The following is a 21,896-nucleotide window of genomic DNA, read 5'->3' as shown; positions in this document are numbered from 1 at the left end:
AAGCACACAGCCAGTCATAAAAAAAATGTTTTCAGATAGCCTACTAAAAGATGCATGAAGTTCTGCAAAAGACATCCACAGAGCTCTCTGAACCCAACATTATATGGAGTCAGTCTAGGATCATAATGTGCAAAAACTAAATTCACAAGATGCTTCAGACAACCTGACTGCCAAGTAACTGTGTAGGCTATGCAAGCAAAGGGTGGTCACACCAAATGTTATTTCGGATTATTGCATTTTTGTGTAGGTTAGTTAATGGATAAATAAATAATAATAATTAAAAAAAAACAACAACAACAACAACAACAAAAAACGATGTATTATTACCGATGGTACTATTGATATAATCATTGATTTAGTTTTGGTTCTTGAAACACAGTGGGCTGCAATATTTGTTTTAGCCTGAATAAAATACAGACCAATTGCTACTTCACTCTTTTACAGGACCCTCAATGAGCTGGGGTCTGATTTCTTTATCTGATCGCGTCCTTCCACTTAATAGTAAGACAGTGGAGCTTTTGGTTTTCTCTTTCTCTGTTTTTTTTTTTTCGTTATCGATAGCTCGGACCGGTGGTGCGCTCCAGGGTTCGCGCCAGCTGTGCACCCACATCATGTGATGTTGTTGAACACAGCAGCAGCAACAACCAGAGAGACACACAGTGAGGATCAGTGTAGAATAAAATACGGTTTCCCCAAAATACTGTCCATGCTCACAGTCCCCCAAGCGGTCAGATTGACAGTTTAACTAAAACGTACAGGCCAAATTAACGCGTTTATCAGAGGGCTTGGTTTTCGTGATTATTTGGTCATTTGGATTTATCCTCCAACTCTTAGGCTAACTATGTGAGCTCATGCTGTAGCTCGATAGTACCTACATTCACCCAGGCTGAAGCTGGGGCGCAGCAGCAGCAGCGGCGGCGGAGCCACTGAGCCGACGATCATTTCCGACAGCTCCGTATGGATTTGACGGCGGCACACACTGCTGCTTGATGTTTTTCAAAGGGTCGATTACCAGCGATTTCAAAGATGGGGGAACCTTGTGACCTTAAACACGTCGTAAAGTGAGTATCTCACGAATCGATGTTTTTTTTTGCCTAGTTTTTACGTTAGTTTTTGTGAAACCATCTCACTACAAACAAGACAAAACATCATTAGCTAACATGCTAGTAAAGCCGGGTGCCCAGACTCGAGTATATGGGTCCATTACATCCTAAAACGGAAACGCATATGAATCCTTCCTGCGCTTTCACAAAATTAGAAAAGTAACGAGCTTCCCACTAGTTGTGGGAAAACGTAAATACAGACTTTACACTCTGGGAGAAGCTCAAACAGCGGTTAGCACATTATAAGTTCAAAGCAGTAGCGTTAGCCAACTTAGCTGCTAGTCACGACAGTTAGCTAACACAGCTAGTTAGCCACAGATGCTAGTGGAGCTCGGCTAACCGTGTTCATTTATATACACAACCGAAATGTGTTTGTTTACTTATGCTCCGCTGTGGGCGATTGTGTTAAACGTCACATATGTAGCACTTCCGAGCACAAACTTGCCGGTTTGTTCACATTAATCAACAATTAATACAGAGCACAACACCGGCTGACGCTATCTGCAAAGATGGCCCACGACAGCTCTGTTGGTGTTAGCTCGCCCAGGTTAGCTTTAGCTGGTTTTCCAAAAAGAAAAGAAAAAACACAGTCGAAAAGTTACCGTCATTTATGATTTACCGTCAGCTTATTACTTATGTATAGGTTGTGGTAAAGCTTATTAGCAAATAGGGGAGAGACTGTTCAACCAAAATTGGCAGGTTTGCTGCACAGCCTCTACTCGTTTTCACAGTGGGTAGTTTCATCCATTTAAAGGCCATGTTTTGGCTGCATCCACTCTTCCCGCACAGGCCATGCGTTAGTCAGTTTCCTAATAAGCTTCAGATCTCTCGGTTTGTATTCATGAGCGTGTGGACCTGTTTCTCTTTCACATTAAAATCCATTCTGCAGGCACTTTGTTTTCTGTGGGCCATTTGCTTGCGCTTTACATGTTTCATAAATAGATACATGTTCCTTTCTTCGCCTTACATCCCATGTTTTCCATATATTTCGTTCATATTAGTACTATTGTGAACTGTACATAAACGTAACGGTTTGTTCATGCTGAGATGCAGCTAAAGTAGAAGAGATCAAAAGTAGAGCTCAACAGCCCGCGAGGTGGGAGAAATAAATTGTGTCACAGCAGACCCCGTTCATTTCGACGTGCAACGGGTCTACCACATTGTAACGGCAGATAAGAGGGACCTCAGGAAGGGATGTTTGTAGAAGTCGTTAATACTCAACAGCTGCAAGCATGTGACACCACTTATTGTTTTTAACTGGTGTACACACACAGATACAATACATATGAAGTGTTTTGCACAAGCACCTTAAATAATGTATTTAGTGACTCAAACAAAAACCCCAATTTGTGCATCTCTCAGATGCTGATGATGTCAAAATTATTACAATTCTGAAAGTTTCTGACGGACCAGCTGTAAGTTGTTGTGGACAAAGGAAACTCAGTTCATTGCAACCCTATCTTTCTTTTTGTCAGGTGTCCTGTCACTTTGGAGGGCTCATTTCTCTGATTTGGATTATACTTGGCCAGCAGCCTCTTCAGGCCTACTAATCCTAGACGAGTTTCTCAATGGACTCTCTACTCAGGTCAGAGATCAGCGACTAGACAGCAAAGAATGCAATTTACAGTTGTACTCATGTTTGGAGTAGTTTGAATGAATCTGGAAATATGTATACTGTGGTTATTAAGTTGAGTTTTCTTTTGGATGCAATATGTGCTCATCTTTCTTGCAGCTATATACTGTTAAAACATTTGCGTTCAAGGTCATCCCAAGCCCAAGACTCAGTCTTAATTTGTGTGCAGATAGTTATTACAATTGGGAAACAAAGATTGTCTCCTGCAAAAATATTTTTGCTCTTTTTCCAACATGTGGTCTTCACAAGCAGTAGTCTTCTGTGGAAGAAATGCCTCTAAATAAAAGTGAAAACTTTTAATGTAAAACTTTTGCATGAACATTAACTATGACTACATTTCTTGGATACTATTACTACCTATGAATAACATTTCCATATTCGGTGTCAGAAAAAAGCACAAACATGCCACATGAAGTAAGAAAGGAGCAGTTAAAGGTTTACTAGGCCCAGTTCATCGTGTAAGGCTTCTTGTTATAGCCCTTACTATAGCTATATTAGAATATCCCTGCAGTAGTGTCTCGCTTTGAAGGTCACACAGAAAAAGGAAAAAATTAAATCCTTAAGGATTAAATGACCCAGTTGTTGCCTAGCACCCATATTGAGCCCACCCTAAGGAAACTATGCACACTTTAATAGGACAAAAAGAGGAACAAGAACCCAATTATTCTCTTTAAATGTTAAGTACTAAACATATCTATGCCTCATTGTTTTCTGTGATTTGTTTATATCCCTGCCTGTTAAAAGAACCCTTTCCACTGCATGGTACCATCTCAACTAGATTACTCGTCTTTTTGGTTTTCCATCAGGCAAAAGTACTGTACTTTTCGTATTGGTGGACAAACAAAATGACGGTCGTCACAAATACATAAACTAGTTGTTAAAGGCTGGGTAAACATGATAAACAGGAAATCATTTCCGTTCTGTCCACACGATACATTGTTTAGAAACTGGAGCCATGCACGCTGTCATCATTGTTTACTTTTAGAACGGCAACCTGAAAAACCACCTCATGGTGAACTGAGGACGGACAGACATTTCTCTGTTTGATATCACTTCATTACCCTCCATTGCTCATGTGTGTGTCATGTTGAAGCTACATATGTCATCCCTGTAGTAACGACAGTGCTTTGGGGGAAACTGAGCCTTGTTTACTGTTGGTTTGCAGGTTATTTGTTTGTTTATTTTGTTTACTTTAAGTATGGGGTTAGTGATGAATATGAATTCAATTATTACAGACTCACAAAAACTGTTAAACTCAAATTGTTTACCTAAAATGCGGACCCATTTCTACCAGAAAATCCTTATTGAAATCTTAAGGCCCCCACACTACGCCCGGACGCGAGCCGTCGGCCGACTGCCTTTATCCAACGGCTCCGTTGCCTCTTGTCAGACACAGTCTGCGGCGCGCACACAACATTAGCTTGTAATTTGTTTTGAGAAGACCTTTTTGGAAAACCAAGCTTGGCAGCAGAATGATCGCTCTGGCTGAACTGATGGTCGCGTTGTCTGCTCTCGGGGTCGTTCTTCCCCGATTGAAGGAGGGAAAAAGTAAGGAGAAAGCGCAAAGTGTGTAATCAGCTGCTACTTCAGTGCTTCACTCCACGTAGCCATAGCTTCCAGAATTATATTAAAAAGCGATGCAAAGACTAAAATGTGGTTTGTCTCTGCACCGTCTCTGTTTAAATGAGTGGTTTGTTTACTATCGTCACTTCTGCCCCACCCACACACCGCGCTGATTCGCTAGAGCACCGCTAATCAGAATGGCCATAGCTAGCACACAGCCAATCAGAGTATCCAACGGCTCTAATCCTCTGACAGGCGACGCTCCCTGGCTGTGCATGTCAAATTGGGCCCGACGGCGCCCGATGGCTTCCGCTTGTTCCAGATGGAGCTGAACACACCCAACAGACGTGTACCCAACCTCGTCCATGTGTTCCAGCCTTAAAATTACTTAAAATATAAATAATGGAATCTGTCAACCTATCCTTTGACCACGCTCAGCAGATAAATTGCGAACCTAATGTAATATGGTAAACATAAACACTCAGGATCAGGGAAACACTGCTGAAATGGTAAATAGCTGTTCTTGGATTCCTTCACGTTTTTCTTTGTGGAACATTTATCAAGATAAACTGTGTGCCTACAGGCATGTATGTAATTTGTATAGAGATACATGCAGAAACACACACATATCTATTGTACATACATGTACCTACACTATATACGTTGATATGTAAAACACATTTAAACCCACCAACTGTCTGCAGGTAGAGATAACCCCTTTATTTATTATGCAACTTGCCATATTATTCATATACATTTCTTTCAGTCTCTGTCTCTTTCATCATCATTGTGCCAAGTTTGTCAAATAGCTATATTCTTCTTCCATTCCCCGCCACTCTCTAATGAATGCCATGCAAAAAACAAGATCAAATGGTAAAGATGATTTAAAAATGCATTCTATGAGTGTATAGTATAAAGTCTCAGACAAATTTCACACGTGTTTATTCTGAGTATATAAATGGCCTTTGCACTTTACAATTTAGGAAAACAAAAGCTGTTGCCTATTTCTGTATGACTGTGCAAATTGATTTGTCTTTTCTCTCTTTCATGTTCCCATGATGTCTTATGTAACCACAGAGAGGAGGGGAGTGGTGCCTCGGTAAGTCACAAAGCTAATGAGCACTTTAGCAGTCTTTGTTATGATATTACTCCTATATGTAATTTCTTAAAGCATCTGGTCACCATCGTTGAGGTTTTCTTTTTCTGTTATTGCAGGTAAAGGTTGAGGGACTATCCAAGGCAGCTCTAATGAAAAGCCTCTCACCCAGAGTGATGTTGTCCAGCCATCTCTTACCTAAAGGGACCAAGACGAAGGTCAACCTAGAGGATCAGGGTCGTCAGAAAGTGTCCTTCAGCTTCTCGCTTACCAAGAAGCCACTGCAGAGCCCGCTCTTCATCCCTACCAGCCCTGACAAGTCTGTCACTGAACCTCAGGCTGCCTTGTCACAGTCAACCCCTGACAAAGGAGGGCAGAGTACAGACAGCAAAACAGAACAAAAGCAGACACCTGTGGTGCCAACATCATTAGCAGAGCCGTCTTCTCAAACACCAGTCTCCTCAGCCACTAAATTGAAACCAGACTTGGCGAAGATGCATTTCAAGAAGCAGATTCTCAGTGTCTCTGTGACTGAAGATCAACCAACATCCTTTGTGCCAGATGAGCAGCTCTCTTCTGAATTGCTATCTTTGCAGACAGAAAGTAATATTGCAACTGAATTCCCAATGCCCCAGCCCCAGATTGTCGCTGGTGTCGGTCTGTCAGAGTTTTCTCACCTTGAAGCCTCTGGGACAAGGGTAACCCCGAGCCTCAAGAAGCCTGCTGCTTCCTCAGGAAAAGATGGAGAGACTCCCAGCAGTGCTGAGCAGGATAAGGCCCACAAAAGGAAAACCAGGTCCCAGTCTGTTAGTGCTCCCCCTGGCTCAGAATCTGATGGAGATTCAGTCCAGATGTCTTCCAGTCGCAAATCAGGTGACTCCAAAAGTAAAACAAACTCTGACAGTAGAAGCAAAGAGGTAAAAAAGTCTTTCTCTGGTTCACATATGGAGGAAAAGGAAAAAAGTTCCTCAAAGCGGTCAGAGCACCATGAAAGGTCTTCTAGTTACTCCAAATCAGACCGTGATTCTAGACATACATCATCACGCTCAGTGCGATCAGACAAAGATCGCAGGCGGTCCAGGTCCAGATCACGGTCGCGATCAAGAGGATCTCGAACAAGCTCTTCTCACTCCAGATCAGAGAGGTCCAGAGGTGACAGAGGATCACGCTCAGAAAGGTCATCATACTACCATGACTCTGACCGGCGAACACACAGGAGTTCTCCACGCAGAGAGAGAAGACGTTCTCGTTCTCGCACTGACAGAACTCGGGACAGTTCTGACTCTGAGGATGACCATAGGAAGACAAGGACAAGGACAAGTGACTCAAGTAGATCATCTGGTCATTCAAGCTCACACAAAGAGTCAAAATCAGAGAGAGTCTCCAAATCTATAGATTCTCCTCACTCTTCAGAGATGGATAAAAGAACACAATTATCAAAGTCTGAAAGGACTTCAAAACGATTATCAGAATCTGATTCACAGCGCAAGTGCTCTCCTGATCTGGACTCCAGTTACCGTAAACCCAACGCCCATCACAAGTCAGAGACCAACAACAAATCCTCTTCTTCCAGTATGCATACCCACTCTCAAATACATGAAAAAACCCAAAAAAGCAGTTCCAGTGACTCTGAGGCAGACCATAAAGGAAAATCATCACAGGGCCTTGACAAAAGCTCTGGCTCTGAGGAGAAGAGCAAAGACCCCCAAAAGAAAACCAGTAGGCCAGACTCAAAACAGATGACCCCTTCTAGATCTTCTGTGAAAACCACTGAACATGATAGACAATCAGATGATATGTTTCAGAATTCTAGCAAAACACTGTCATCTGCAACCACCATAGAAGTTTGTTCTCAGAGTGAAAAAGAAAAAACAGATTCCCATCTAGATGGAAATGAACATGGTAATCAAGATGTTAAGGAGATAGCTTCATGTACTGAAAAGGGTTTACAAGAACCTTCATCCACAAGAGCAAAAGAAACTCCGTCAGATCTTGTCGAGAATGAAAGTACCTCAGCTCTTACCTTGAGTGAAAGCCTAAAGCATGTAAATGCCAACCTGGAAAACTTGACCAATGTGAAGGATAGCCTTTCTTCTAATCAGCCACATGTGAACTCAGATGCAGCTGTCTTAAATTCATGCAGTAGTGATGAAAGTATCGTGCACAGCCAGGACCAGACAGTCATTGGCTGTTTACAAGGGCCAAAGTCCTTACCTGGTACAGTAGATGTAGATGTAGATGTTACACAGAATGTCCAGCAGAACACTAAACCTGAGATTGTCGAGTTGAATCAAGTCGAGAATCAGTCTGATACAAGCGTGCCACTCACATTTGAGTCACAATGTTTTGAACCTGAGAACCAGCTGACATGTGAACAGCAAAATATGGATAATGTTAGAAAGAGTAGCACTACTACCAAAAAGTCCAGATGGGATATTGTTGGGCAGGACACTTTAGAGAACGATAATTCACAGAGGATGCTTACTGTAGAGAGTAAGCCTACTGTTAAGAAAATAATCTCAGTCAAAAAAATACAGTTCTCTAAAGACTATAGTCAGCAAGATGCTGATGTTAAATATAATTTTCAACCAGAGGCTGAAACACATTCCACATCGGTAAAGCAGACTGAGATCTCCAAGCAAGACGTTGGCTCAGACAGCACATCCGTGATCGATATAAACAAAGACCAAAGTGAGCCTTCACGAGCAAGCACCAGCATTGAACACTGTGACTTAGAACGGACTCCTTCTCAAAAAACAAACACGGATGAGCACAGAAAGGATGCATCACAGGTTGATGCTGCTGCAAGGATTAAGAGCTGGAATGGAAATGACCATGAAGAAACATTCAAGGACAGTGGCCATAAAAACAAATTGAGTAAGAAAACATCAATTCATCAGGATGCTTCAGGAGGACAGAGTGAGGCCAGTGATAGTGACAACTCAGAGTACGACTCGGACTGTGGCGAGGCTATAAAACGATTGCACTCTGTGGTGGTGGTGCCAAAGAATTCTTCCCTAACAATGGATACCAAGGACACTGGATCTCCCTGCAGTCCCATGAATATTTCAGAACTGTACAATGCAAATATAACAGCTGATATGAATACTCATGAAGTCAGCTCTCCACAAAGACTGGGGAGTCCCTCCACTGCATTTGGAGAGACCAGTGGTCAGTGTGCTGGTGCGAATAACTCATCCAATAGAAGTATGTTGTGTCAATCCCAGAGCAATATGATTGATAGCACCAGTCACTCTGAGAGTTCCAGTACCATCAGTGCCCTGCCTTACATGGTTGGTAATATCAGTGCCCACGGAAGTGCCACAGATCCTGCTCACAGCCTTGATAATTCCAGACAGTGCGAACAAGGGCTCAAACAGCAAACTTTAAGTAGCAGAGGTGAACGGCTGTATTCCAGTTATCAGCATGGTGATTTCTCAAATTCTGACCATATCGGCAACAAGAGTGGACTCGTAATAGGTTGGGATTTTTCACAATCAGAGCAGCCAAGTAGTACATACCAGCAGCCTGATAGCAGTCATGGGCCACAGTTAACTAACACTAAGTTGACAGAAAACTCTCCCAAAGGACAGGAGCACCGGCAGAGTGATACCATCTGGAACCATCAATCCCAAAATATTCAGACTAGCAAAAAACCCTACCTCCATGCACATGAACATTATCAGGATCCCACAGGTGAAATCCATCCCGACTCTCTCACTAATGACCATGATGACTACAGTGGGGATAAACCATCAAATCTTAGTAAAGCAGCTTTTGAATGGAGCAGATCTAACGCAGCAGGGTCATCAAGCTTTGTACAAGGCCACGAAATAAGCAGCAACAGTAGGGGCTCTGTTGTACCTGATCCCCCCAGAGAAGACAACTTTAGACCCCACAGAGGCAGAGGGCCTCCCAAGAAAAGACGTCAAGAGATTGAGTCAGATTCAGACAATGAGGCAGAGGCTGGTCCTGCAGGCAAAAGGGAGCGTCAGGGAGATTTTGACATCTCTAAGGAAACCCCTGTCAAAGCTGAGGTGCAACGTCCATCACACACTCTGCAGGACTTTAAAGATGCTAATAAATGGAAAGAGTTTTCCAAGTCTAAGAAGATGCCTCCTTACTTTGACTTGATTGAGGAGAACCTGTACTTGACTGAGAGGTATGTTATCTTCTAGCCTGACTGACACAATATCGAAGTTTGTTGGAGTAATGATTAATCAATGATAATTTTAAATGTTATTTGCAGGAAGAAGAGCAAATCTCACCGAGATATAAAGAGGATGCAATGTGAGTGTCCAGTGCTGCCCAGGGAAGAGCGTTCAAGAGGAGTTTTGGCTTGTGGGGAAGACTGTTTAAATCGGCTACTCATGATTGAATGGTAAGTTGATTGTTAATGGTAAAGCTCTACCATGTGTTAAATGTTAGGGTAGGTTAGGAAAATCTGAAAATATAACAAACTCGTTTTGAATTGTCTTTTTACTTTTTTTTTTTTTAACTTTTTACTAATATTAACTACTTAGTACTCACTTCAAGGTTTCCTAAAGCGCTGAAACTTTAGTGATGGCCCTCACTTCTAAATTACTTTTGATATAGACAAATGAGGAGAATTTTAAAATTAAAATTAAGTTTTAGGAGGTCTAGTAACATGATGCTCCAAATGAGACAAGATCAAAGTTGATATGGGTCATGTTGTAGACTAGGCCTGGACGATATGGTCTAAAATTTCTATCACGGTATAATTTGAAGCTGGGATGCCGATAATGTTATCATGGCATATTGATATAAATGCTTCTGAGGGGGTCACTGTTATGGAAGCTATTGTACTCTTGAGTTTCAAGGACATATTTCACATAATAAGGACATATTTGACCATCTATTGAGCAAAACTGCAATAAGAAAAGCAAAACATCCATTTCCTTACTTAATATTCAAATACGTTGTCAGACAACTTCACACACACATGCATGCCTATGGGTAACATGTCACCAGTTGACCCAGAGTTCAGGTCTTTGGGAGGAGCTGATTAACCCAGTGAGAACAGAACGTATGGGCACAGCGTGAATAGGAAAACCCCACGCTGAAAGGCACTTAGCCCAAACCTTTTTGCTGTGAGGTGACAGGGCAAACAGCTGTATCACCACCATCACAGATTTTGTCACCAGTTAAAGCCCAGTGTGTCAAAAGTAATAGGAGCCTTACTTTAATGTATTCTTATTTTTCTGTTCTCAACTTTTTTTCCTTCTTCCAGCTCATCAAGATGCTTGAATGGAGCCTACTGCTCTAATCGACGCTTTCAGATGAAACAGCATGCAGATGTTGATGTCATCCTCACAGAGGACAAAGGTTGGGGTCTACGGGCAGCTAAAGATTTGATTTCGTAAGTTCTTAGTACAACATGTTAAAATGTTTTTCTACCATTTTAACATTAAAAGTTTCACAAAAGTTGTAGTTATTATGGTTCTGCCTACATCCCTCTACTAAATACGCAATGTTTGAATGGGTTCATGTTTTTAAGTGTCATGGTTGAAAAACAGACAAAATGATTCAGGATTATTTCTATCTCAGAAACACCTTTGTCCTGGAATACTGCGGGGAGGTGCTGGACCACAAGGAGTTCAAAACAAGAGTGAAAGAATATGCTCGCAATAAGAACATCCATTACTACTTCATGTCACTGAAAAATAATGAGGTAAGAAATGATGCGCACATGCAGTTAATGGTCATATTTACACTGCAGTCTGGTAGAATGTCTCAAGTAAAGTGGCTAGCAGACGTATTTGACATTGCATTATGTCGCTTCAGATCATTGATGCAACGTTGAAGGGAAATTGCTCCCGGTTTATGAACCATAGCTGTGAGCCCAACTGTGAGACCCAAAAGGTACAGTTGCAAAAGACGGCGCAATGATAATAGTTTTACAGTTTATCCTGCTAATAGCTGAATAACCTGATGATAACCTTGCACCCCAATTTCAGTGGACTGTCAATGGCCAGCTGAGAGTTGGGTTCTTCACCACCAAGCCCGTCGCTGCAGGGACTGAACTGACGTTTGATTACCAGTTCCAAAGATACGGGTACTGTTTCTCTGCAGTTATTGTTTTACACACTTGTGTTTTCTCCTCTTTATGCTTTCATTGCATGTGTGAAAACAATCGATTCTGATTTGTTCTGTATGTTTACCTAACTAGTGCATGTTTAACCTTTTCAACGTTTGGTTCTGTCTTTGTGATTTCACCTTTGTTTTATTTAACCCTCCAGCAAAGAAGCACAGAAATGCTTCTGTGGTGCACCCAGCTGCAGAGGCTTCCTGGGTGGAGAGAACAGAGTTAGTGTTCGAGCAGCTGGAGGGAAGATGAAGAAAGATCGCAGTCGAAAGAGTGCTCTCACCACGGTTAGTCCTTTCAGTCATATTTGAAATTCTCTCTGGCATCTGTTTAAACTGTGACCTTTATTAGAATTAAAAATGCACTAATGCCATCACAAGCTCCTAGAGCCTAGTAGTGTTTGATGGTTTTTCATTAATATGGTCAATAATGCACCTAATCCCATAATGACAGACTGGCTTTGGTATATAATGTCTCATTGACAAGTCAATTGTAATAATGATAATGTAGTTAAACATGGCTAATTACATTAACGTTCAATTTATGAATCAGCATATCTTCCACTGTCATTACTGTTGGGCGTTTGCCATCATGATGTTAGTAGTAAATTGTATTAATACACGCTGAAATGTGTCAAGAACACTGAGCAATAACCTCATATTATCCTACCACAGGTTGATGAGGAACTGGAAGCTTTACTGGAGAATGGAGAGGGCCTTTATGATGAGAAACAGGTGGTTTCTCTCTGCAGACTGATGGTCCGAGTGGAAACCATGGAGCAGAAACTCATCTGTCTCAAGCTCATACAAGTATGACCCGAGCAAGTAACAACTAGTTTGACAAAATAGTAACCACTACTCCTCTGTTAATGATTTGGCGAGAATGTTCCGACATTAGTTGTTATTGTTATTTGCAGTTGGTAATATGCTTTTTCTGCATAGGATACTCAAAATCCGTCATGCCTGAAGCAGTTCCTGGACCATCACGGGTTGTCTCTGCTGTGGATCTTCATGGTGGAGATTTCTGAAGCCAAAGGCAACAGTGCCAACAATGTCAAATTGCAGTTAGAGGTGAATTACATCATTGATTTTTTTTTAAAATCATACCCATGGTCATACATTTGCTGTTTGAACGCTGACAATTTATTTTGTTTACAGATTTTGAAGACCCTGGCTGTGCTTCCCATATCAACTAAGAACATGTTGGAGGAGAGCAGAATCCTGACCTTCATTCAGCGATGGGCCCAAACAAAAACTCTCCTTCACCCTACTGAGATGGATGGCTACTCCAGTGAGAACACCTCCCGTGCTCAAACACCACTCAACACTCCAGATGGTTCCTCCACCAAACTGGGACCAGAACTGGATGGTGACACCTCCAAACCTGCTGTGTACCGCCGCCTTAAAATCATCAGTGAAAACAGTTTGGACAGTGCTCTTTCTGATGCTAGTAAAGCATCAGATGGAAAGGAGGAGGAAGAGGAGGAGGATGAGGAGGAGGAAGACGATAACTCAAATGCAGGACTTCCTGACGGCAAACAATTGAAGGCAGACACAGTGTGTGAAACCGCAGATCCAACAAAAGATACGGTGGAAGAGTCTGAGAAAGAGGTCAAAGAGGAGAAACACGAAGAGGAGAAACACGAAGAGGCAGGGATGAGCTCAAGCAGTCAGCTCCAATCTCAAACAGAGGAGGAGAAAGACAAAATGGAGTTGGATTTGGAGAAGGACACTGAGCTGAAAGAGGACACAAGTGAGGGTTTGAAGGATGAACCTGAGAAGTCAAAGGAGACAACTGAGGAACAAGAGGGTGCGGAGGAGCAGACCGATCTGGCAGTGACAGAAAAGGCTGAATTGGAAAGTGACCAGTCGGCTGTAAAAGCTCTTGAGCCAGAGAGTCAATCCATCCAAATGGATGTCGCTGAACTTCCACCTGAGCAGCCTCCAGAGCAGATGGAAGCACAGTCCGAGACACAAGAGTCTGAGATTGCTCCTCCACCTCCACCCCCGCCTCCCCCTCCTCCTCCTCCTAGCATCGAAGTGCAACTTAGTGAAACTGCCACTGAAGCTCCCCCAAACTCTGAGATCCCAGAAGCCAGTGTGCCCTCTGAGGTCGCAGCAGCCCCCGTCGACCCTTCAGTGATAGGAACTCCTTCTCAGGATGAAGAGGAAGGTGTCTCAGATGTGGAGAGTGAGAGGAGTCAGGAGCCCCAGCTCACTGTTTTGGACATTAGTGGCATGGCTGCCAGGCTTCTGGATAGCTGGAAGGATCTAAAGGTGAGACATTGTCAGACATGTGTAAAAAAAAATGTAGAGATTTCTGTTTGTAATATTTGCAATTTGCATGGTATTGTATTCTGAAGTTTGAATTCAAAGTTGTGCTTGTCTTTTTAGGAGGTGTACAGAATACCAAAGAAAAGCCAAGTGGAAAAGGAAGCAAATGGTAAGTGAGTCCATCGCTGATTCTTGTCATAGAATTATATGCATACGGTTTGAACTAATTCGATTTTTCTCTTTCTTTTTTTAAATTCACAGATCGCAACCGAGATCGAGACACCACTTTGACACCACGCACCACTTCTGGTAGCCGAGAACGTGAAAGGGAACGGGAGAAGGAAAGGGAGCGAGACAGAGACAGAGACTATGACAGAGACAGGGATCGAGAATGGGACAGAGACAGAGATCGTGACCGTGATCGTGATCGCGACCGTGACCGAGATCGTGAACGTGATCGTGATCGCGACCGTGACCGAGATCGTGACCGTGACCGCGACCGAGATCGAGCCTCCGACAAAACTCCTCGCAGCACTGAGAGACGGAGGAGACGTTCTGCATCACCACCGTCATCCTATGAGCGAAGCAGCCGACGCACTGAGGAGCGGTAAGAGCTCCTTCCACTGGTCTAACACTTGTGTATATTGCACACCGTAGTAAAGATTTGATATTGAGCTTTGGTCTTCTCTAATCCTTAAGGTTTGACCCATCTAACAGCAACAAGACACCAAGGGGAGTCAGTGGCAAGGAGCGCAACAAACTGTCCACAGAGGAACGCAGGAAGCTGTTTGAGCAGGAGGTCGCCCAGAGGGAGGCTCAGAAACAGCAACAGCTTCAACAACAACAGCAACAGCAACAGCAGCAGCAACAACAACAACAGCAACAGCAACAGCAGCTTCAAACTATGGCTTATGACCCTGCACTGGCCTATGCCTCCAGCTCTGGCTTCATAACGTACCCCCCTGGGTATCCCATCCAAACCTTTGTGGATCCCACCAACCCTAATGCAGGCAAAGTACTTCTCCCCACCCCCCCAGTTGAACCCGCTCTCACCTACGAAGAGACTCCTCCTCAGCGTCTTATCTCAGACATTGGACTCCCCTCTCCATCCTCCACTTCCCAAGCCACTCCAGTCTCTAATCTCTCTCAGCACATCACCACCACCAACCTCTCCACTGCAAACCCCCAGCAGTACGCCCAGCCAACTGTAGCAACTCAGGACGCCAGTGTAGCCGTCCTCTCTGTACCAGCCCAGACGGCCCCTCAGGTGCAGAGCCAGCAGAGCTACACCACTCTCTGGGACCCTGCCACTCAGCAGACAGTGACCGTGCAGACCCAGCCAACGCAGCAGTATGCCACAGCTCCAGCACAGGCCCAGACGCAGACAGCTATCTATTACCAAGGCCAGCCTTGCCAAACTATCTACAGTATCCCCACCGCCTACCCTCAGGCTAACACTCCAGTCATACAGGTAGGATTTCTTGTTGAGTTTACTGTACTAATATCAGTATGAAAAAGCATAGGCGGCTGTGGCTCAGGAGGTAGAGCGGGTTGTCCATTAACTGGAAGGTTGGTGGTTCGATTCCCGGCTCCCCCAGTCCGCATGTCGAAGTGTCTTTGGGCAAGACACTGAACCCACACTTGCGACCATTACATTGTAAAGCGCTTTGAGTGGTCCAAGTGACTAGAAAAGCGCTATATAAGTGCAAGTCCATTTACCATATACCATATTACCATTTTGCGGTTAACACACTTTTACACTAAGACATTACAGAGCCATAATGTGTAAGATGTTTTTTATTCAATGCTCCAACACAGTGCAGTACATATGTAACAACTTGATTGGTATCTACAGTGGGGAAAAGTGTTATTTAGTATTTGATCCCCTTCTGATTTTGTAAGTTTGCTCCCCCGCAAAGAAATGGACAGTCTATAGTTTTTATGGTAAGGTTATTTTAACAAAGAGACAGAATATCAACAAAAAAAATGAAATAATATCATCATATAAAGGTTATAAATTACTTTACATTTGATCAAGTGAAATAAGGGAAAAAATCAGCAGGGGATCAAATACTTATTTTCCCCACTGTATACTTCTAGAGCACCTGTCTGATCTGATTGTACTTTGTGTTTGTGAAGGCGTACACTGAACCCACAGCCAGCTACCTGCATGGCCAGCCGGTGTATCCTGGCCATCAACAGGGAGTGGTGGTGCAGCAGGGAGGCACAGTCACCACCATTGTCACATCCCAAACTGTGCAACAGGTAACGCATCCACGCTCCAACTGGTTTCTCTAATATGTGGGATGAAAAGAAATCTAGTCTGAGGGTTTTGTATTGGATTCATGTTTTTTGGCAGCATGAGGCTGCATAAAAATGAACTGATTTAAAGGTGTTATCAAGTGTGTGGTCACAGTTCCAAGGGTCTTCGACATCTTTACAAATCGGCTTTGTTACATGTGGCGCCCCTCTGTCTCAGTGAGTGACCACAAGGGGGTAGTAGACATCTAAATCACACAACCCTTCAGGGCCGTTTTGGTCCACGACCTGTCTTTTATATAATGACCAAGTGTTTTTTAGGATCTGTCTTAAACATGGAACTAATCAAGGAAAGTATTCAGCGGGCTCCATTTGTAAATAACAACCAAAACGACACTCACCTACGACGACGTCTCTTATCTTTAAACATGCAGCTTATGATTTTTTTCTTTTTCTCTGTGCCAAACTCAAAACAACTGTTGGTCCTATTAATGGATTTTTCTTTTCTCCTCTCTAGGAAATGATTGTACCCAACAATGTGATAGACCTGCCTCCTCCCTCTCCCCCTAAACCCAAAACTATCGTCCTACCTCCCAACTGGAAAGTGGCTCGAGATCCTGAAGGGAAGATCTACTACTACCATATTGCCACAAGGTTGGTAGAGCAGTGTGTCCATTGCAGTGTGTGTGTGTGTGTGTCTATGTCCTCAGAGAGCCCTCGTTTGTACCTCTATGCCTCATTCTTTCCTCTGCACATTAGGCAAACACAGTGGGACCCTCCAACCTGGGAGGGGAGTAGCGACAACACTAGTGTGGACCATGAATCTGAAATGGACCTGGGAACACCTACCTATGATGAGAACCCTTCCAAGGTGAGCTTTTAGTTATCATTTTAGTGTCGAATGAAACCTTAAATATGTGTTGTAGTTGTGTGCTAGCCCCTTTTGTATAAAATCAGCGAAGACAAAAGTATTTTTCCTTCCCTTGACAATGAGGAAGAATCATCTTCACTTCTTTGTTTGGTTCCCAGGAAGTTTTGTGCTTGGAAGCAGAACATGATTATAGTGTTTGTTCCTTGAGGTAATTGAAGATGCTGCACCAGTGATTACTTTCAGATGTGTCTGAAGGAGGAAAAAAGAAGAAGAAAAAAAAAACCATCAGCACAACACCACATTCAGTGACTGTTTATGTCCTCGCAGATGACTCCTCACAAAATGGCTTCATCAGAATCTACATAGAGGCTTGAGATTTGAAGAGAGAGTCCGCTCACCCCACCCCCTGCTCAGCTGTCTGTCCCATAGCCTCAAGGCCGTGCAGGGAGGGGTGGCTTGCTCATCTCCTCTTCCTCTGCCTCGTTTGTTTTCCCTCTTCATTTTTATCCTAACTTTGAGGATAATAAAAACCATCTGGAGGACCTAGCATTCATTTATTTGCGGTTTCTTAAATATATGAGTGTCCCTTTTGTCTTTTAAAAAGATGTAAGAGTTAAAAAAAAAAAAAAAAAACACATCAAAACTGAAATGACGAACTCTATGTTTTTATATAAAGTTCTTCCGCCAAGAACAGCGTCAAGGTCATGGACCATTTCCCAGTATGTGTTTACACAGTGGTGGTGTCCATGTCCAGCATTAAAAAAAATGACACATGCCCTGCTTGTACATGGCTCAGTTTTACTGTTTCTGGATTTTTGTCCATGGCACTGCGCGTGTGAAACCTTTTGTGCTGACTTTTGATCCGCACGACTTTGTTGTGGGTACAGTCAGTCAGCTGTTGCCTGCTTGCCTTTGTTGTTGAAGGCCGAGGCAGGAGAGGTAGCATCCTGGCAGGATATCCCTGCTCTGTGTCGAGTAGCTGCTGAGCAGGTGCTGTTTGATGCCCCACTGACCTTGATAGCTACTGTTCTGCAGCCAGTTGCCGTGCTTGATTGAGCTGGTGCACAGGTGGGGCCTCCGTTGCAGAGGATTACTTGAATGTATGACATAGTGAGGCCGTCTCCCCCTTTAGCTTAAGAAATAGTCTGATGAAAGATGAAGAAATTGGATAAGACGTTGCTTGTGACACGTTACCGTTTCCAAGCCAAGAGTTCAATGTGAAACAAATTATGTTTGTTTGCAAACACGCATTTTAATCAAATCATTTCTCGCTGCTATTATATTGTTACAGTTCTCCACGAAGACGGCTGAAGCAGACACTTCAAGTGAGCTGGCTAAAAAGAGCAAAGAGACATTTCGTAAAGAGGTAAGCCTACACAAACATTTATTTTACGGATGTTTCAGTTTTCTAGACCTCTACACTTTGTCATACGCAGAAGAGAATGTCTTCTATTAATCCACGCACACCCCAATTTGACATATTCTTCTTGTCTTTTTTCGTGTGTGTGTGTGTGTGTGTGTGTGTGTGTGTGTGTGTGTGTGTGTGTGTGTGTGTGTGTGTGTGTGTGTGTGTGTGTGTGTGTGTGGTGTGTGTGTGTGTGTGTGTGTGTGTGTGTGTGTGTGTGTGTGTGTGTGTGTGTGTGTGTGTGTGTGTGTGTGTGTGTGTGTGTGTTACTCAGATGTCCCAGTTCATTGTGCAATGTTTAAATCCTTATCGGAAGCCAGACTGCAAATTGGGACGCATCAGCAACACCGAGGACTTCAAACACCTGGCTAGAAAGGTACAATAATAATATTTTTTTCTATTAATAACTGAGAAGCCTTCAACCCTTCATCGGCCTCGATATGGTCGGAGCACAATGAAAGTATTGGTCAGCTTTTAACTTAAAAGGAAAAAGCTTTCAAAGTTTCCCTCAAACCAGAACTAAATAGTTGAGCTCCCACGATGTCTTTCTCCAGCCAAATGTTTTTGTATTCTGACTCTGCAAGAGACTAAGAACATATTGTACATGTAAACTATTATCTGCTCTTTGTTTCACTGATTCCTTAAAAAAAAAGAAAAAAAAAAGCTTTGCAACCAGCGTTTTTTCAAAGGGAAGCATTATTTTATTTCTATGGTTCCCAGTCTGTCCATGGATGGTTGTGTATGTGGGGAGTGGTTTGCGCTGAGCACCACCCGGACACGCCATGACTCTGAGGACATGGGCACAATGAACAGAAGAACAAGCAGGGGTTCACTCATTCAGAGATTGCATTTTATTGTCTCAAATTACAAAGGGCAGAGTCACTGAAGGAAGAATCACTGGCCCAGCTCTTCCACCACAACTTAGATATACATTGTAATTATATCATTTACTGTTGTCTAGTGACAAGAAACATGTCTAACTCTTCTTCTCGGCTCAATCTTCCAGCTAACTCATGGCGTTATGAATAAGGAGCTGAAAGCCTGCAAGAATCCTGAGGACCTTGAGTGTAACGAGAATGTGAAGCACAAGACCAAGGAGTACATCAAGAAATACATGCAGAGATTTGGCTCCGTGTACAGGCCCAAGGAGGACACCGAGATGTACTAGCCTCCGAGGCCACACATGCTACCCTTGGCTCTGCGTTAACACAGGAGAAGCACAGATTTGCCTTTTCCAGTCACTCCTACATGTATGAACTGGCCAGCCTGAACCATGAAGTAGTTTCTTATCTGTATTTATAACTAAGAATTGCACTGCACAGGAGCTCTCCAGGCCCCATGGATCATGGAGGAGCCCCATTATTAGTAGACTGTCGGAGACTCGAGCGCTGCTGAACGACCCGAGACTCCAGGTGCAGTGTTTTCAAAGGACAACACTGAGGGGTGCTATAGAGACTAATGTTCTCACTGACCGTTTTGATTTTTAGCAATTTTTTTGTTTTCCTTCTTCCATTTGTGGCTCTTAATGTTCCCGAGATGATCACCTCAATTCCACTTTTTAAACTCTGCAAGCCCTGAATGAGGATTTCTCAACTGAATCAGCTCTGGTACCATACACATCAAATTTCTTTCTTACTTTCCACTCTTTGAAGAAATGGATCAATAACAGAACAGTCCAGTCCCTTTCCCCCCGCAGCCTTCATTCTCTCGTGCACGCTTCAACAACCCCCCACCCACCCGCCCCTGCCACTGACTCTGTATCTGGTGCTGCTTTTAACTGGGCTGTGGAGGTCCAAGCTTCCACTCCTCAAACCCTGCCTTCTTAACCACAAGATTTTGGAGCCTCTGTTGTTTTATGAATGCATGATATAGGCTGAGGTCAGAGTGGTATCCTTATGGAAATTCCTTTATTTTTTATGTCTCTAGCTTCAAGTAATGTGTCCTTCGGGGACAAGCTTTTACTCACAGTACACTTAGGGATCAGCTGTTGACTAGCAGGTTGGCTAAAGGGGTTAGAGATTAATGTTTCCACGTCTTTTATCAATTTATGTATAATAACGGGAGCAGGGTTTGAATGCTATGTTTGATGTGCTGTTTAGCTGTGTGTCAAAGTTTTTCCTCATTTCCTGTCTGACTCCTTTCCCAACTTGTTCTGCTCCGTTTCCTCACCTCACAGGAATGATGTTGAAAAATGATGGTTGTAGCATTGCAGTTTTAACAGTTTCTAAACATGTTGCGTGTTCAGGCTTTTTTTTTTTTTTATCACTGTTGGTCCTAGTTAGACATTAGAGACTCATAGGTTGGTCTTACTCCACAAACTGTCACACATTTATTTCCAACTTTTACAGTGATGGAGGTAGTCTCACTAGCATTAGGTTACCAATTTGTTGCAGCCTATTAAATTGCATTAAACAAAGTTCCAACATATGTACATTGCTTTATATGTGAATATATTGAATAATAGTTTTGGGAATGTTTAAATAAGCAGACACTTTGTAAGAGGACTATCATTTCATGATTTAAAGTGTAAATAATGTGTAAAATTACCAAAGCTGTACACAGGAGACTAGGGTCAGGGAGCACAGTGAGCCCACCCATCCTCACCAGCTCAGCCCTCCTGATGCAGTTACCACATCAGTCCGTCAAACTTAGGACCCCACTGACTCACAGCCCTGTATTTTATTTCAGTGGTGGGGGAGATTTTCATCTGTTTTCTTTACTTTTTTTTTGTTATTATTTTTCTATGTACAAAGTTTCACCCTATTCTACTGTAAGTATTGTGTAAGCACATTGTCATACCGAGTGTACAAACATTTTAAAAGATAATAAACTTTTTTGTAAAATTACGTCCCTGTCGTGCAGTTGAGTTGCGTTCCCCTTTGAACGGAGCTAAACAAATGTGACTGACCTCTGTTGCATGATTAACTGCTGAGTGCACACCCAATCCCATTTTAGATTGGCTCCCTCCTCTAATAAGGGGTGCAGATGGCATGTATGCCACTATAGGCATATACGCACAGTGTTGATCCAGATGTTTGGCCTCTGCAGAGGGAATCAAAGTGATCGACTGCCTTCATTAGAGACGTTAAGTGCACTCTAAATACGGAGACCCATGACGAGTGGAGAGAGGCGCTGCTGTGCTTCCCCTTTCTCCGCTGTCCCAACCCCCCTCCCAGTGTATGCACATTCCGCAGCCCAATGCCTGTGTGCTCCAGACCGCAGTTAAGCAGTCCCGTCTGGAGTGTCTGACGATATGTAACGCAGCCCTAGGCCATGCGAGATGCCTGCTCCCACTTAAAACTGAAGGCAAAGAGATCATTAACAGATCTTGGGTTCAGTGCAGAGTGGGAGCAGGAATGAGATTGTGTCTCAGGGAGAAAGAGATAACTTTCCCCCCACGATATTTTGGATCAAGTTTTTATTTTTATTTCACCCTCAAATTATTAAATACCTCTTAACTGATTTCCCGCAGGGTTTTGGATAGGAAATGTTCTTATACACTAAATCCCTTGATAAGGGGTAATATATTCCAAATATGTCCAAACTTCCACCGTGTGCAATCCATCAAGTTGGGTTTACACTTAACC

General features: G+C 43.1%; 1 protein-coding gene across 2 annotated transcripts; it reads left to right on the top strand.

The window, feature by feature from the left end:
- The first annotated feature begins 606 nt into the window (after nucleotides 1-606).
- setd2 (SET domain containing 2, histone lysine methyltransferase) lies at nucleotides 607-21,155 on the top strand. Of its 2 annotated transcripts, XM_085802106.1 has the most exons (22): nucleotides 607-1,061; nucleotides 2,579-2,688; nucleotides 5,377-5,398; nucleotides 5,515-9,557; nucleotides 9,645-9,776; nucleotides 10,647-10,775; nucleotides 10,964-11,087; nucleotides 11,201-11,278; nucleotides 11,374-11,471; nucleotides 11,656-11,788; nucleotides 12,176-12,310; nucleotides 12,443-12,571; nucleotides 12,659-13,777; nucleotides 13,895-13,943; nucleotides 14,036-14,381; nucleotides 14,474-15,245; nucleotides 15,914-16,039; nucleotides 16,551-16,687; nucleotides 16,793-16,904; nucleotides 18,196-18,270; nucleotides 18,584-18,685; nucleotides 19,316-21,155. In XM_085802106.1, exons 2-22 carry the CDS (start codon nucleotides 2,672-2,674, stop codon nucleotides 19,475-19,477), a joined length of 8,040 nt encoding a protein of 2,679 aa, XP_085658232.1. In that variant the 5' UTR covers nucleotides 607-1,061; nucleotides 2,579-2,671; the 3' UTR covers nucleotides 19,478-21,155. The 2 variants fall into 2 exon arrangements, with proteins under 2 accessions (XP_085658232.1, XP_085658230.1); XM_085802104.1 differs by lacking the exon at nucleotides 2,579-2,688 and having other exon boundaries at nucleotides 821-1,061.
- Nucleotides 21,156-21,896: the final 741 nt, after the last annotated feature.

This window comes from Trachurus japonicus, chromosome 16, assembly GCF_045865225.1.
Source record: "Trachurus japonicus isolate A0001 chromosome 16, Traja_1.0".
Taxonomy (NCBI): domain Eukaryota; kingdom Metazoa; phylum Chordata; class Actinopteri; order Carangiformes; family Carangidae; genus Trachurus; species Trachurus japonicus.
The sequence above is the reverse complement of the archived record's forward strand: the minus strand, read 5'-3'. Positions and strand labels throughout refer to the sequence as shown.